The 18,416-nt window shown below is 41.6% G+C and overlaps 1 protein-coding gene across 1 annotated transcript in view; it reads left to right on the top strand.

The window, feature by feature from the left end:
* BABAM2 (BRISC and BRCA1 A complex member 2) overlaps positions 1-18,416 on the top strand; it is a 153,084-nt gene that overhangs the window by 43,630 nt on the left and 91,038 nt on the right. Inside the window, exon 7 of the mRNA XM_079969318.1 lies at positions 16,653-16,762. Coding sequence (XP_079825444.1) covers positions 16,653-16,762 — 110 coding nt within the window. The remainder of the gene's footprint in view (positions 1-16,652; positions 16,763-18,416) is intronic.

The raw sequence follows: 18,416 nt of genomic DNA, 5'->3' as shown, positions 1-18,416 counted from the left end.
GCGGAGAGGGTACGGGGAGTGGCGTGGTGCTGTGAGTAGACCGCTACTGCAGTGGAGCGAAGCCGCGAGCCATGGCCGGAGACCGCTGACTTTCTTCCCTGAAATTCGGACTTTAATTAATCCGTGAGTAGATTGGAATTTGGACTTTAAAATTTTTATCCTTGAATTCGGCACGATCGGGGGATGTGCTAAAGGGAAGTCCGCACCCCCCTGCTTACAGAAAACTTAAAGCAAGGATCGGAGAACTAAGGTGGAGAGTTCTTTCTTTGGTGTTTTGTAAAAGATAATACTTGCACGAATTTGACAGAAGAAGATTTGTGCTGGAGAGTAAGAGTGGAATTTTAGAAGCTTTTGTTTAAACCTCCCCAGACCCGGGAGTGTCCTCTATGTGAGCTGGAGAAAAAGGAACGAGGAGTTTGACAGCTGTCAAAGGAGCTGCCAAACGGGCAGCGAAAGTTAAAAACCTTGTTATTTAACACCTTTCTGGACTTAATTTGCTATATTTGAACTAAAGTGGTTGGAAACAAAGTAGGGAAATAACAAGGTAACGGACTATTGGGAAAAGACTAATAAGTAACCAGAATCCCCCTAGGGGAAACATTGAAATACTACAATGGCTGCAGATGGAAAATTACAGGCAGAGATAGAAAGAATGTTTTTTCTTGTGGGAAAGCTGCAGGAGCAGACTACGGCTATGAGTAAACAACTTATAACCTTGAACTCTAAAATAAGTGACTCTGCTGAAGGCACAATGGACTTGACTGGGAAAAAACCTGCAGCTGAACCAGAAGAGATAACTTCGGAACAGGGGGAGAGTGAACAAGGGCCAGTACAGATGGAGAGTACCAACCACAAGCTTACATTGTCAGAATACAAAGAAGACGACCCTTGGATTACAAATCTGCGAAAGATGCGAAAGAGGAGGGAGGAAGCCCCTGGAACATTTGGAATATTTGAATTTAAAAAAAACAAGAAATATGACTGGGGCTTCCTCTTTGAGTATGGATCAGCTGACCTTCCACAGCAGCTGGTATCAAGTACTTTGGATGGAAGAAATTCTGATGAGACTGAGCTAGAACTTCCTCGAGACCCGAGGACCAACAAAGAGGGCTACCAACAAAATCGGCGAAGAGAGACTGACAGGGACTTAAAGGCCTCAGATGTGAGGAACCCAGGCTAAAAACTGTTTTTGTGGACATGGGGACATTGGGAAGGGACAGAAACCGGGGCGGGGGGGGGGAAGAAAAAGAATTTTTTTAAAAAATGTTTATGACCTTTGTGTTTGATTATTATGACCTATTTTTAAGATAAAAGGGAAATTCGTGGAAGGAACTCGAGTCGACCTTAGAAAAGGTTTTAATATTTATAAGAAAACTGGATAAGTAAAATCTGGCCAAGTAAAAGGTTTTTTAAAAAATAAAAATATATATACAATAATAATATGTAAAGGATGAGAGATATGAACTTGCTGAGTTAATTTAATTGAATTAGGATGTATGAAGGGGGGTGGGGGGAGGTCAAGAACTGGGGTTAGGAATGTAAGGATATGAAACTCCATATGTGTTGTCTTTGTCTATATGTGTGTATGTTTGTCTTTATAAAATGTGAAAATTTAATAAAAAAAAATTATTAAAAAAAAACCAAAAGTCTACATAAATCCAGGCATTTTTATAGTCATCTTCTATGCTGTGCACAATTCCAGTTTTTTATCACCCTTTCCCCCATGCTCCTCTCAATTCAGTTCATTCTTCTTCTTCTTCCTCCTCCTCCTCCTCCTCCTCCTCCTCCTCCTCCTCCTCCTCCTCGGCAATCACTCATAGCTGAGTAAGATTGTCTTCCATGGAAACGGTTTTAAGAGTGAGTCCATAAGTGACTGTGGAGGCCAATTCTGGATCTACACATCCTTCCACAGTGGGGACATAGGTTACTGAGCAGGAGTTGATCATGGTGAGGATTTGCCAAACGAGCTCGTTTCTCCTTTTCACCCTGAGTTTGTGCTTCTTCAAAGTCCATGACACCTTTGGTAAAGGCTGTTCTCCAACTGGAGTGCTCGCAGGCCCGTGTTTCCCAGTCATCATTGCTTATGTTACTTCTTTTCCTTTTTTTTTTTAGATTTGCCTTGAGAGTGTCTTTAAATCTACTTGGGGCTTTAACAGGAAACAAAAGCATTATATCTGTTGATTCTCCCTCTCAGCTATTTCTTGGTTTCTTTCCTTGAACTCTGCCCAACAGAGGGTAGGATCAGAACAAGGTAGTCAGACACACATGTAAGCTTGGTGGCCAGGTTGCGGAGCCTGGTGCCTAAGGCTTAGTTCCAAAAGGTCCAAATACTCACAGTGGCACTCAGTCGCAAAGGAAAAACATGCCCCTGACATGTAAAATGTCCTCAGTATCCAGTTAAAGGATGTTGGGAAGCAGGACTAGGAAAGTCTTCTACCTGAAATCTTGGAAAGCAGCTGCTCACTCCTTATTTGAGCACCTGCTTGGTATCCTAGAACTGCTACATGTATTGGTCACAATGTAGAGATCCCTTTTTTAAAAAGTCAATTCATACCCCTAACACAATACAAATGCCTTCATACTGACTGACTCCTTGATTCTGGATACTTGTGGCATTAAGGCTGTAACCCTAAGTCACTGAAACCAGAATAACTTGGGTCCCATATTTGATTGAACTTGCTCTTTATGTTATGAATAATAGCTATATCTGATAGACCAGAAATAAGTATGGAGAAATGGATAGATATAGCGTATTAACATATGTGCTTAACATGAGTTATATGTAGGCAGAGATAATTTACTGACATGGAAAGAGAAATCATTTGAGAAAATAGGTTGGTTTTTTAGATCTCGTGTGTGGCCAGGCATTTGTATAAAATGCTTTGATCCGGATAAGAGGAAAATAGGTGATGCCATTGAGTAATAACCTGCAATTATTTTTTATAGCCATTGCATTCCAGTATCATAAATCAGTGCTTATATTGCTACGGTACAGAATTGGCATGAATACAGGTTCTAACAAGATGGTAAATCTGATTCAAGTAGTGTAATGCAAACACTTCCACCTGGTGCATAGGGCTTATGAGTGTAGAAATGGCTCAGTTCTTTTGTCTTTTCTATATATAAAAAAAATTAAAATAAGCCCTCAACTTGATAGTGATTTCTTGCATCTGTAAGTTGGGAAAACTGTTAGAGTGTCATCTTTTCTTCCTGGATGCCAAGAGGAAGGTATTGGTTGAGAATGATTGACTGTGGGTGACATGGTAATCGATCATGAAGTAAGACGTTAAGAAAAATGAATGACTCAGGTTTGTACAATGACAGTGAGGGTGCTCCTCTGTTAGGGTTTTGATAGAAAAAGTTAAGTGGATTGGGGGAAATGAGAAAAGTATGACAATTCCTGAGGAAAAGACTAAAAGCCAAAGACTGTTTTGATAAAAGAAAAGAAAAACACACAGGTCTTGAAAAACAACAAGTATTTTATTCAGACCATATAACAGAATTCTCTTCCCACCTCTCAAACTTCTTTACTTTTTCTGCTACTCAGTCATGCAAACATGCCCTCTTCTTTGTATGCTTTATGTATTTATTATTTGAGCCAGCAAATTTCCTTTCCTCTCTTGAAAAGTGCTTTCAGGTTGTATAAAATTCTAGACAGATGGGAAAAATCATCTTAGCTGACTGATGTCTCTCTGATGATACATAAACCATCAGTTACTTGTTTGGAAGAACCCTGGGGGCTGGTGGGTTGGTTAACCTCAAACGGTGATTGCTACAGAAGCTTGTTCCAATCAGAATTTTCACTCTTTTAGTATTCATAATGCTGAGTATTCAAATGAAAATTAATTCCATTTAATTTCAGCCATTCTACAATGCTTATTTAAATGTTAATGTGTCCACTTTCTGATTTATTAAATTAGATCATGATGATTGGACATGTTAAATAGCCCCACAAATCTGATCTGATAAGATTTGAAATATTCCTTATTTTGTCATATGTTCCATGTTGCCTTTGCATATAAATGCCTTGCAAGTACTCTGTAGTTTATCTTTGTAACATAAGCAAAGGCACATCGGTGTAGGAGCTGCTCCCGTTCTAAGGTCATCATTTTGTGCCGAAAAGGGAACTACGTGGAAACCATGAGAAGTCAGTGGTATATGAAAGGAAGGCCAGAAAAAAAATGTTGCAGTAGGTGGGAAACTGGGAGACTTCTGCCTCACGTTTCATCTGAAGGGACAGAAGTGGTAGAGTGCATGTGGGCCACTGTGTGCTGCCCCTGCCTTCATATTTATCTCACATAACACTGCAAAAAGTTTTCCCTAATCAATATCTATATGATAAGTGTAATTGAGCTGAAACACCACACTGAATTTGTGTAAACTTATATGTGCAAGTAGAGTTGAACAACAGCTGTTAAGTTCATAATGGCGTCAGTGTTTGGGGTTCAGCTTAACTGGACAAGATTGACTCCATCCAGAAAGCTATCAATGACCCTAGGAGCAGCACTGTTGTGAACATTGTTAAGGTGTAAAATGGCCTATCCATGGATATAGGAGCAATGACTCTGCAGAGATTTTCCTGACCACTCTAGCTGATGAAAATATCACTGTAATAGTGGAACCTGTTGCGGGTTCATTATGGCTGTGGATGAGCAGTGCCCTAGTTTGCATGTCATGCTAAGCCAAACCAAACCAAACCATAGCTTAGCACAAATGCACTGGTTTCAAGAGAGGAGATAGTGATGAGTTTACTCCCCTCCCCCCCCCCAGTCATTTTGCTGCTATGGTGAACTAAGCTGTAATGGTTATAAGGGGTTACTTGTGCGTAAGTTGCCGTTACTTTCGGCTAGATTGCCTGGCTAACCATGCCTCGGCTGACAGCCCTTCACTCCGTGGCCGTTCAGTCGCTTGCAGAATCCGTCAGTGGGCGTTTCTTGAACCTCTTCCAGCATAGAAGTTGTTTGACGCCAAGTCTCCGCCTACTCTCCCTGCGCGGAACTCTTCTGCACAAGGAAGGGGTGGGCAGAGGTGTGCCTGTGCTCTCTCCACTAGTTTCGGGCGAAGAGTCTTGGAGACCCCTCTCCGAATCCTCCATCTCCCTCCCTTCTCTACTGGTGCTGCGCTGAATTCCTTCCCCTCTGCTGGTCCCCTCTCCTGCATCGCTCGGGAGCCTTGCCTCCACCTCTCGCTCCGATGTCAGTTCCCTGACATAAGCCGTAGCTTGGCTTAGCATGTCATATAAACCTGGACTTGTTGTTTTAATTCTGCTGGATAAACCGTAGGACAAACCTTGGTTACAGCTCACGGTTAGTCTCTTGTTAGAGAGCTAAGACACGTGGATGATATGGTGAGCCAAACTATGGCTTAACTCAGTGCAACGCAGCAGCAAAATGACTGAGAAGGAGCAAAGAAGCCATGAGGTCCTTTTTGGGAGCTCATGTGCTTTGAGTTCACACTATGTCATAGTTTGGCTTAACATGTTATGTGAACCAGGTCACTGTGTTCTTCCCATCATGGAATGCAATCATTTGATCTAGATGATTCTGAATGCATGTGGATGCACACAGTTCTCATTCATACAGTGGCTTCCATTTGCTGCAGTGACAAAGCCGACTCCTGGTCTGTATCTACATTGCTTCTCCCCACTCTTATGCGATCTCTGCACTTATTTAATTTTAAAACAAGGTTCATAAATTTCTGAGTCATATGTGGTGGAGGGTCGCGTGCGGGTCTTCACCTTGCCACACAGAAAATCTTAATTTTTGCAAATGTGTGAACTTGCCCTAAGTGGCATTCGGCAAATACATTAATTCCTTTCCTGTAGCAGACTCCTTGCCTGATTAATCAATGACCTTATTCTGGTAAGCATTTCTGTCAGTATCTGTCTTGCTAATAACTCTATTTAGCCTAGAGCATACGAGGCATTGACGTCCTCTTCAAAGATTGTTAAGTAAAAAAAAAAAGTGTTGGTAGTAATGTGGGCATTGCTTGTCCAAGAACGTTAAGACCTCAGTCTGATATTTCTAACCATAAAAGGCGATGTGTTATGTCTTCCTGTTTTGTGTGGCTGGGAAAGGAGTAAAACGAACTTTTATTGGAGAAAAATATTTCCGTTCAAACAGTATGTGATAGAATAATATTCCAGAAAAGAGCCTTTGCAGCAAATTGTTATTCACAATATGCACTTTCTGGCTGCTAATTACTATACTAGTCCATGAACAACTATATACTATTCTAATTACTATATGTGCATGTGGAGACTCACAAAATAAGTAACAGTTTCTCCTGAATAGTCTTTTTAAAAGTACAAAATAGGTTGAAGTGGTTGCTTGAAAACTTTGAAGAGTAGTTTATTAGGGAGCCAGTTTAAATGACAGTGTTTCCTGCTTATTTCAAGTGACAGAAAACATGTGATCTAATAGATGATGAAGCAGTTAAAAGTATAATGCAGGAGAAACTGTACAGTACATGTTGCCAGTTTAAGAATCTGTTTCCTGTATTGCGTTTTGCATTTTGATTCCTGCATTGCAGGGGGTTGAACTAGATGACCTTCGGGGATCCCTTCCAACTTTGCAGTTCTATGATTCATTTGTGCCCGGGTATAAATGTAAATGCAGAATATTATGTGCTGCAGCATTGTGATAGCCTCTCCCGTGGGGATAAGTTGCAGGAGGATGCTAACCAAAAACAGCAGCAGCCAAACAATTTATGATGTGAAAACCGTACATTTTGTTGTGAGAAAGAACAGGCTTTCTCAGTCTCATGGAAGAAGTTGGAGGGGGCAGGATTGTAATCAAGCTGCTCTGTGTACTTTTGGGAGGACATATATACCCTGCTTTAAATGCCCAACATTATGGTGCTTTTTATTTTGTGTATTTATTACAGAGGCTGCGGGAAGGCCAAGACTTCTACTGCCTTTCAGATCCCTTTCCAAGAAGTGCTGTTGTCAAGCCTGTTTAGAATCATAATCTGTTAGGAAGACTGTCAGTGCCTGGCATTATTAATCCAAATTGGAACTTACATCAGGTAGATAGTCTAGACCAGGAGTGGGGAACCTGTGTCCCTCCAGATATTTGTTGTTGTTGTTGTTTAGTCGTGTCCGACTCTTCGTGACCCCATGGACCAGAGCACACCAGGCACTCCTGTCTTCCACTGCCTCCCGCAGTTGGTCAAACTCATGTTAGTAGCTTTGAGAACACTGTCCAACCATCTCGTCCTCTGTCGTCCCCTTCTCCTTGTGCCCTCAATCCTTCCCAACATCAGGGTCTTTTCCAGGGAGTCTTCTTTTCTCATGAGGTGGCCAAAATATTGGAGCCTCAGCTTCACAATCTGTCCTTCCAGTGAGCACTCAGGGCTGATTTCCTTCAGAATGGAGAGGTTTGATCTTCTTGCAGTCCATGGGACTCTCAAGAGTCTCCTCCAGCACCATAATTCAAAAGCATCAATTCTTCGGCGATCAGCCTTCTTTATGGTCCAGCTCTCGCTTCCATACATCACTACTGGGAAAACCGTAGCTTTAATTATACGGACCCTCCAGATATAGTTGAATTCAAACTCATGTCTTTATGGTTGATAAACAGGAAGAAGGGAATTGGTGGCCTGCAATATCTGAAGGGCCACAGGTTCCCCAAGCCTGTTGTAGACTATCTTAGAATACACTCTGGTGTGTTTTCATCTTGCATCTCTTAAGGATATGATGCTTTCCTCTTTGCATTCACTAAGGTTACTACGTTGGTTCTGGGTAGCACTTGAACCCGAGCTACAATCAAACTTCTGAGCTAGCGAAGGAGTTATCAGCATAATTATGTAGAACCATTATATGCCATTCAGCTCACCTAAGGCAAGGGGACATTTTGCTGTGGTGAAGCTCCTTGCCACATCTGTGCTCATTGTGCTCATTGAAGTGACCAAAGGATACAGGTTGTCAAATTGTTTTTGTCCTTGAGATTATTTCAGTATTCATCTGCTGTATATAAAACTGGGGAGTGAACCCTGTCTTCCATCCTACAACCTTAATATAATGAGATATGGAGCGGAAGAGTTGTGGAAACTGAAAAGGTGCAAGTTCTGTTAGAGAAAGCGAAAGTTAAACTTGCCTCTTCACTTTGGAATATGGCTCCTAACATCCATCTCAATAGTAGAGAGTAGCAAGAAGGGGAAACAAACAGCGCCAGGTGCGTGGGAATTGTGAAGAGCAGGTAGATAAGGAAGGGAACAAAGGCATTTGAAAACTTGTAGAAGTTCACAAATGTGAGAAGAAACAGGGAGCCAATGTTCAGAGAAGTGTGGTGGAGCAAAATGAACTTTGCAACAAATGGAACATAAATTTCTTTTTTATCAGTTAGCCTCAACAAGTGAGTTTTAGTCATGAAGGTGGCCTATAAGTATTTGAATTTTTTTTAAAAGTTAGATGAGCTGAAGAGTTTAAGATAGCAGAAAGAGTTTTGAAGGAAGAGACAGAAAGAGAAAGAATAGGCAATATGAAGAGCAAAGCTTTTGCAGATGTGCTTACTTACTTGCTACTGGCAAACTCATATTTTAGCCTGTCAAGAGTAGTCCTCCTTGCCAAGCAGGACTAGTTGCTTATTTCTAGGGTTTGTTACCAAATATAGATAGCCTTCTAGGTTGGGCACAGTTTGGCATAGAACACACTAACTCATACCATGTTTGCATCACCCTAAGATAGTTTATGGGAACAAGGTGTCCTTTTACCTCCCATGTAGGTATGCAACAAGGGTTGATCATATTAAGAAACATATCCAGAATATCTGGGCTTGTGATCACACCTGAAAGGGACATTGCTTTTTTAAAAGTGCCAGATTGGGCAGCTGAAATGAAAAAGAAATGCATTTTGATGCAGGATGCACATTTTAAATACAATGAAAGAAAATGCTGTCCAAGAATCAATCCTGGTAATATAAATAGCATTATGATGTGCCACTGAAAGATCTTAAAGCAAACAGAGCATACACAGAATGCGTCTTAACTTATGCAGATTAGATGTCAAATTTAATACTAAATAGTAGTGTTTATTACTTGTACTTCACAAGATCAAGCCCTGTGTTATAACATTCTCAAGATTCCTTAGTATGTTGTCAGTTCTTATCTTTTCACATTAAGATGTCAGGCTCCTCAGGCAAGAGTTCATCTTTTCCTTTATGTCTTGAATAGCTCAAGTACACTGTCACCACTTAGCAAAATAATACTGCAAGGTTTATTCGAAACTGTTTGGTATAGGTTTAGAGACTTGTCATGTAGCTAAAATATGCTTTGAGTGTTTTACCTGCTGGCCAAACATAGGCACATGACTGTAATGTTAACTCATTCTTACTGCACTACCATCATAAAAACAAAAGATGCCTTTAGTGTGCATTGCATGATGCAAAGAAACCACCTGCATGGATGAACTTGAAACCGATGCACTGTTTTTCATTGTTGCTTTGGCTTCCTATGTTTGTTTTTGGGCATAACTATGATTGTTCTGTTGAGGACAGGAAAGACATAGGAGCTCAATTGGGTCACCTCAATCTTGAGACGTTCATAGTATTCATGCAGTGTATATGGTTAGGGGATGGGAATTGAAGGAGCCTGAGCAGGGTGTTCACACAGCAGTATTGTTGATAAGGGTAGAAATATCCTTTAGCTAGACTGCAATCAGTTCGGCGGTTTCTACTCTTTGTTTGACAATATCGGATTGGTTACAGTAACTCAATGTGTCACTTTCTAAAATATTGTTTTGACATAATCTGGTGAAATTGTATGTTTCTTTAAAAAAATACTTTGGAGTCCTGTTTATTGAAAGGACAGTAGTTTTCCCAGTAGATTATATCTAATGTAGCCAAGTATGTGTTTAGATTTATAGCGCTTCCTGTCTTTCAGGCTTAGGGAAAGAATGCAGTGGGTTCATATGAAATGGGAATAATGGGCATAATTAAGAAGCTCTCCTGAGCAAGACTCATGTGCAGCTTCCATTCCTTTCAAGAGGGAAATAAGAACTTGGATTGGGCCCAGTTTGTGTAATATGAAAGCCAACAATCTCAGTTTAAGATGATATGGGTTCAGCTTTGAATATTGGTTTCCATCTTATGGTGGTAATAGTGACCATGAAGTCCTTAGCTGAGACCCAGATAAGGCAGCATTTGCCATAAATTTTGAAGTCCCCACCCCCAATATGTTAGAAGTTCACAATGCCAAATCCAGAATGACCTTTGCCAGTCCTGCTGCCTGGCCAACTTTGTGGCTGAGCTGAAAATTCTGGATGATGATGGTGATGATGATAATTATATGCCGCCCATCTGACTGGGTTTCCCCAGCCACTCTGGGTGGCTCCCAACAAAGTGTTAAAAGCACAGTAAAACATCAACCATTAAGAACTTCCCTGAACAGAGCTGCCTTCAGATGTCTTCTAAAAGTCAAATAGTTGTGTATCTGTCTGACACCTGATGGATCCGCAGCACAAGGTACAAAACTGGCCATGTTCCCCACTGGGTATCTTCTGTTGGAAATACCTCACTCATCTGGCATGATCCTTCCTCCCTGTATGCCCTCTCTTGGTTAATGTTGTACCAGATATATGGCTGGAAATACTCTAGGTCAGGGGTAGGCAATCTAAGGACTGTGGGCCGGATGCGGCCCAATCGCCTTCTAAATCCAGCCCGCGGACGGTCCGGGGATCAGCATGTTTTCACATGAGTAGAATGTGTCCTTTTATTTAAAATGTATCTCTGGGTTATTTGTGGGGCATAGGAATTTGTTCATTCCCCACCCCCCAAATATAGTCCAGCCCATCACATGGTTTAAGGGACGGTGGACCAGCCCCCTGCTGAAAAAGGTTGCTGACCCCTGCTCTAGGTCAAAAGAAACCCTCTTGTTTCATCAATCCAAGGCTGTATAATAAGCAGCAGATTTCAAGTTGCGGAAAGTGGATATTTTACTAAATAGTACTTACCTCAATAGCATCATATCCAGGGTAGGGAACAGCAGCTGAGGGAATTCCAGAGGTGTGAGTCTTGCATTTCTTGAGGTTAGAGGAGGCCTGGGGCAGCTGATAACAGACTCAGTAGAAATGGTCCCCATCCCCCACCCAGGTGAAAGTAAGGTGTACCCATGGCATTCTTAACTCTCTCCTGACTTAGTAGTGAGAGCTGGGCTCTTGCATGGAGTATGAAAGCTGCCTGAGATGGAGGGAGAGCTGGTGAAGCAACTCTTATTCCCTCGCAGTGAAGTTGTTGTCGCTGTTCAGTATATATTCTAAAAGCAACCACTTAACTTGGAAAGGAGCAGTGTAGTCTCTTTACTGCTTTTATCAATCAGTTTTATTCATTATGATGGTTTTTATCCCAGAAAGCTGTAAAATTGAAAGAAAATACCTTTGCTGTGCAGATCCGTGTGGTTAGAAAACCTTTCCAGTATGCAAGCAATTAAGGAGTTTTCACAATCTCAGCAAGAGCTTTATCTGCTGTTTGGGCATGATTTGATCTGAGCCATTTAGCTGCAGAGAATATGTTTTGTGGACAGGGGGTGGGAATTCATTACAGTCTTTCTCTTTTCTTGGTTGGATCTTTTGTCATCAGGGACTGAGCAAAATAACTTGGACTCAAGGAAGAGTATTCAAAAGTATTTCTGTGTGAGAGAAATGGCACTCTTGCCTGAGCACCTCCAAGTTGTGAATTTCTGAGGTGCTGCCATAAGGTTTGCAAGCAACAGCTGGTGGAATGGTTGTGATGGTTTTGCTGTTGAAAATAGCTATTGGATCTGATAGAATGTCTAGTTAGTCTATAGCAGGGTGGGTCCAAGATGTGGCTCAATGCCCTCAATGCCTTTTTGGTGCCCTTCGGCAACATTTCCAAAGTTGGTTAAGCAAGCTGCTGGACTTTGGCAAGGAGGCATGAGGGCTCCAGCAGTGTCCTAGAGTACTCCCACCTCCTTCCCAAAGCCTAGTTAGTGCTTTCCCAGTTTTGCGAAGGAGGTTGGAGGGCTCTAGGACCCTGTCGGAGCCTAACACTTCCTTCCCAAAGCCCTGGAGCCTTGCATAGCTAGCTTTGGGAAAGCAGCATGAGGGCTGGGGGGGGGGGGAGACATCAAGTTTTAGTCTTCCCCTCCTGCCCCCACGCAGGACAAAGCAGTGTGTGGCCCGCAGGTTCCATGTTGAACCTCACGTGGTATGAAAACTTGGGCTGCCCTGTTCTATAAAGCATTAAAAAGCTTTATAATTTATGTAGGTCCTACATCCACTTGCGGCATTAGAAACCTAAAAGAAAAGCCAAAGTACCTTCCAAAGAGGCAGATCACGTATTGCATGGAATGCATGAGACACTGAAGCACTGATATTTTTTAAAGACACCACATCTTTAGAGTTGAGGAGGTGAATAGAGATATCTGTGTGTATGTGCCATTGTTTTAAACTATGTATAGGAGTGTTTTTTGTGTTTGAGGCAGCCAGCAGTTCAACAGGCAACTTCTAGAGTGGCAGTATGACATACAGTGGTACCTTGGTTCTCAAACGGCTTAGTTGTCAAACAAATTGCCTCCCAAACACCACAAACCTGGAAGTAAGTTTTCCGGTTTGGGAATGTTTTTCAGAAGCTGAACGTCCGACACAGCTTCCACTTGAGTGTAGGAAGCTCCTGCAGCCAAGCAGAAGCTGCTCCTTGGTTTTTGAACGGTTTTGGGAGTTGAACAGACTCCTGGAACAGGTAAAGTTCAAGAACCAAGGTATCACTGTAATACACATCCATATTGCAGCAGAAGTATTTAAGTTCTGTATGTTAACTATGTTGTGGCACCACTGTTCAATTCATCCTTGGAGATAGCCACTCTCCCTTTTTCCACTGGTCAGTAACCTTGAGGCTTGTTTTTTAGACAAGGATGGACTGCTGCTCTCCAACAAGTTTGCATCTAAACATTGATTTCTCAGTTCTTCTTATGTGGTTGGCATTCACTTTTCTGCTCTCTCCTGGAGCCCGCCATGCCCAGGAGAGTACCTTTGCTGAAAAATCCTCCCCTCAACTGCTTAAGATAGCTACTATGATTAAAAGCTTCTAGTATTGTCCGGCTAGCTATATCTTTATTCATACAGTACAGTGGTACCTCGGGTTACATACGCTTCAGGTTACATACGCTTCAGGTTACAGACTCCGCTAACCCAGAAATAGTGCTTCAGGTTAAGAACTTTACTTCAGGATAAGAACAGAAATCGTGCTCCGGCGGCGCAGCAGCAGCAGGAGGCCCCATTAGCTAAAGTGGTGCTTCAGGTTAAGAACAGTTTCAGGTTAAGAACGGACCTCTGGAACGAATTAAGTACTTAACCTGAGGTACCACTGTACAGAGGAGCTTCAGTGCTAGCATATTTAATGGATAACTTGAGATGCAAGCTATTCTTTTCTCTGAGATGGAAGGAGGAGTGTGTCTTTGTAGGAGGCAGATGGTATATGGTCATAAAGATGGAGCATGAAGAAATCTTTCATGCCTGTCTATTTATTTTATCTAAGCTTCTCTTGCACAGAACTACAGTACAAAGGAGGAATGGCCCAAAATCGAGCCGTGGAGTTCCATTTCAAGCAAGGTTCCTCCATCTGATTTCAGGCAGTTTCCCCCTTAGACTGCAGTTCCATGCTCAGGATCCCACCCACCCCCCACCACAAAGAAAAAACAACCTCTGGAGAGGGGAGGGGAAAGGAAAGCTTGTTTGCGCAAGCTGCTTTCCTCTCACGCAACCACTGCATACAACACAGTATTTTTAGCATCTAATATCTCCAGAATGAGGAAGCTGTCTCCAATACTGCCTATTAACACGAGGCTATAAATGTTAATAATGGAGGGGGGGACGCAGGCAGGCAGACAGGCAAATGGTGGTGTCCTTCAATCTAACTGGGCAAAAATGGTTAGGATAATTGTGTAGGTTTGTGCAAAGGGCTGAACTGGGAACATGTACACACCCTCTCAGATGGGTGTTAGTTACAAATAATTATGGGTACTTGGTTGGCATAAATATTGTCTTTTGAAAATCGGTATCCTTTCCTGAGTTTATACCTGTTTTTTGTAGGCTTCTTCGTTTCTCAGGTCCTTACTATGCAACTTGGTTCTACTCCAAACACAAGGGGAAATGAATTATAGCAGTTGTAACAGTGTAGAGCAGATGTTTTGGTTGGACTGGCTATTAGCACTGTGACTCATCATAAATCCTCAGTTCCAGTAAGTTCCCAGTTTTTGGTTACAGTAGGTAGAAGGATGCAGGAAAACAATGTGTTCGTGCATTGTGCTTTGAATGTGTTTGGGCATTAGTTGCCAGGAATCTATTTTTTAAAAGGTTACTCTGTTGTTTAATGGCTTACATGGTCAAATAAAAAACAAATTGTGAAAGGTATCCTGAAACCTACATCACTACAAGGAACAAGAACTGGCGCATCGTTTAAATGATCCTAATGGATAAAACACAAAATTCAGTTAAGAGAATTTTAGCATACTATACATTATGGGGAAATGATTACTTTAAAAATGCATTGTCTTTAAATTATTTGTTTTTAAAAGAAACTTATACCCCCATCACTCCAATATGCACATGAAGCAGTTTACAAATAAAAGTAAAAATAATATCAAAATCTCTGCATAACAAATTGAGAGCTTTATGGTGAATGAAATGGTTTGTTGTTGTTTTTAAAATAGTTGTATGTTCTAAGCATCCTTCCCCTCCCCCCCTCCCCCCCCCCCCGCTTAAAATCTGTGATCTTCAAAACTGGGAACCGTGGCTTTTTCAGAACCAGGAACAGTGGTAGGTAATTTTGAGCAGTGTTTATGTTCATACGGCTTGTTCACAGTATAAACCATTGTACCCCATAAATCTGTTCTGGGCTTCCCCCCATCCTCTGGTTTAGTATGAATGAGTAGTGTGATCATACATTTAAAGAAGAGAGAGAGAGTCTATCAGACTAGGGGGGAGTTCTGTAAAAGTTGTGCCAACACTGAGATGACCCTGTTCCTGGATCCTACCAACTGTCCTTTCAGTGTGGGCAGTCAGTAAGCTGAGTGAGGGCAGTCACTGAGCTGAGGCTTTGATCAAGTGGATTTATACGGGCGAAGGCAACCAATCAGGGTGTCGTTAACTTAAACTGGGCCTGTATACTAATAGGTAGCCAGTGCCTTTGGTATAGAATCTTTGTGCTCCAGTTGCCACAGCCTGTCCTGACAAGCCACTTTTTGTACCAGTTATCATTTCTGAACTGTCCTTGAAGGCAGCCCTGCATAGAAAGTGTTGTAATAGTCCATTCTGAGTGCGGTTAAACCACTAGGACATCGACTACCAACGTCAGATCTGCTTTCTTCAGTAAGTGCACTCTGCCTAGAGAAAGTGCAGTTAAGTGTGCAAAACAATACATATGCAGTCCCGGGCTCCCCAATGTCTAGGGGTGTGTCCCCCCCCAGCAGATAGGGAGCAGACAGTGGCACTGAAAAAAACAGACATGCATATAGAAGTGACTCAGTATTATAAGCAGGCCTGCTTGACCTTCAGCTCTTGTCCAGGCATGCTACAAATTCTTCCTGCAAGTGTCATCTGTGATACCTCTGGCTTGGTTTACCCCCATAGGGTATTTCTCTTTCAAGTTGCGATAATTAGAAAAAGGATTCCATCATGCTTACATAGTTGTATTGTTATCTCTTTACCAAATGAATAATTAAGTATATATATATATTTATCACAGTATTTATATACCCCCATCTTACAAGGCTTCAGGGAGGTGTGCAACAATATATAAACATTTAGGAGCAATACAAATACCCTACTGAATTATGGAAATAGAACAAACTGATTTGTTCCCAAATTAAGACCATTGCTGCATCTAGCCCAGTATTGGGCCACAACTCTCCTGGATTTCAGCCTTTCCCAGCCTTTCTACTAGTGAACGAACCTGATTACATTCTGCATGCAGAGCATGTGCTGGACTTCTGAGCCATGGGACTTTTTGCCAGAATATTTATTCTCTGGAATGTTAGCAACACTGGAAAGAGATATTGCTTGGTTGCTCACTAGTCCTCTTACAACTTTTAAAACAAAAACAGAGAAAGTCAAGCTGATTGAAACAATTGGAGAACTACATTTTTCAAATTTTGGGAGGGTCAGCAGAATAGTCCATGCACATGGCCAAATTTGGCATCTAGAAAACCATAAACTCACTTCCTTAATTTTAAAAATAATCTTGCATTCATAGTTGTGAAGGGCAAATTGAAATGGTGGCAGCAAAATGTCTCAAGATTACAAATCATGAAGCAAAGAATCAACCCATATTCCTTGTTTGTTACAGTTATAAAAATTTTATTATTATTAAGAGCTGAGTTGAGTTTTGAGGGCAACAATTTCTGCAGAAGAATATTGTGACATGCCCACTAGCAGTAATTTGACATCTGCCATGTTCATAGCAATGACATGTAATTTATGTCGACCACATGCACCTAAAATATGCAGATTTGTCCCTGCTAATGTTCTGTTTTCCAGTGTGCCCCTCAGTGCTGAGCAAGTTGTCTCTCCACATTTTTTTTAATGGGTTGCACTTGCAGACTGCAAACCTCTTGAAGAGGCCTTGGACTCTCTCCCATTATTGAGCTTATGCCTACTTTCAGTCTGAAGTTGTTTTCTTTTTGTGTATGTTTGTTTGTAGGATGCAAATGAAGACCCCGGGGAAGATGTTGCTCTTCTTTCCGTCAGCTTTGAGGATACAGAAGCTACTCAAGTTTTCCCCAAACTGTATCTGTCTCCACGAATCGAACAGTAAGTGCAGCACCTCATATATGATATTCCTGTTCTCATAACATTTAATTATACCTCTTGCTGTTCATGCAGGAAGTTTTGGGGGGCATCAAACCTCTCTGACTTTTAATTGACAAAAGCCAAGATTATGATTGTAAGTGGCTATGGTGGTAAAGCCATGCAGTTTCCCATGCCAGATCCATCCTTAAGTATATAATACTATTAGAGCTGAGCCAACATTGGCAGTATTGCAAGCAGCTTGTAGCTTCCTGAAATGGTATTGGTTGAAGGTTCCATCTTTTCTCTCTTTATTCCATTGACCACGCCCCCCACCCAAGGGGATTTAAGGTGCAGAGATTTTTCTCAGATTTTTTCCATTAGGGGAAACATATAAAACGGCAGTGACAGGCTGATCATAGAATCACAGAATTGTCGAGTTAGAAGGAACCACAAGATTCTTGTCCAACCCACTGCAATGCAGGAATACTTTGCCCAACATGGATCTCGAACCCACATCCCTGAGATTAAGAGTCTCATGCTCTACTGCCTGAGCTATCCACTGCTTGTATGTCAGTCATCTGGTCAGTCAGCGCACTATCCCAGGAGCAACTTTGACAGAATAATATATGAAAAAACAGCAGTGAATAACCATAGAAAATGGCACAACTCACCAATGGTTCTAGCACCTATTAAAAATGAAATAAAGTAATTAAATGCTACCATTCAGCAATGTCACAGCTGCATGAGTGACAGCCCCAACTCATGCCTTCGCCCAGGTTGGGTGTCTTGTTAACCCTTTCATTGTGTTTTCCTATGCAGTGAACTTAGATTCTTGCAATGTGTTTCAGCTGTAGCTAGTGGATATTTTTATTGAGAGGCATAAATCAAAGCGTCTGGAACTCTTTGGCTGTTGTGCTAGCTTGTGTGTTTCTTTATCTCTGAATCACTACTGTAGGAATGGGGTCAGAGTGGTGTGAACCAGGAAGTGATGTTTGTTTCCCGGCCGCAGCCTCTGTATGCCTGGTGCTGCGTCATTATTACATTGTGAGTAAGTCAGTAGCCAATCTTCCAACCTGTGTAGTCAGGAGTGAGGAATGCAATGCAACAAGCTTCATTCTGCAAATGGACAGAGCACTGGTTAAATTTAATTCTCACCTTTTTAATGCAGTATTTAACAGGGAATAGGATCAAGCTATCAAATAATTTTGCTATATGTTGTTGTTGAATAGCATTCCCCCTAAACTATGCCCTATGAGAATAGAAAAAGGCTTCTCCAGATTAAGCGGCATTTAGGCAAGCTGTAAGAATGCTTTTCTTAAAGTGCAGTTGGGAATCTGTGGTCTAAAAAGCTATTTTGACCAAGCACATGAAGGAACATTTTACTTGAAAGTTACTGTGCAATACATTTAGCAGACCTGCTAATAAACTAATTTTGCTCCTAAAATGGAAGCATTGGAAGTGGTGGAGAAAATCCACCTCCTTCTTTAGTTTTCTCTTCTTCCATTTTTGGAGCTGAGTGCATCTCTGTTCCTTTTCCAGCCCCCCCCCCCGGCACTTTGTACTTCAGTCTTGAAAGGTCTGCTTCAGAGCTTCAGGCTTAAATGTACTTTACCTTAGAGATAAGAATCCGTGGAAAAACCTCTTGTTTTGCTTTACGTCTTAACAGATGAAGGCT

The sequence above is a fragment of the Podarcis cretensis genome (assembly GCF_951804945.1).
Source record: "Podarcis cretensis genome assembly, chromosome: 3".
In the NCBI taxonomy this organism is placed as follows: domain Eukaryota; kingdom Metazoa; phylum Chordata; class Lepidosauria; order Squamata; family Lacertidae; genus Podarcis; species Podarcis cretensis.
The sequence above is the reverse complement of the archived record's forward strand: the minus strand, read 5'-3'. Positions and strand labels throughout refer to the sequence as shown.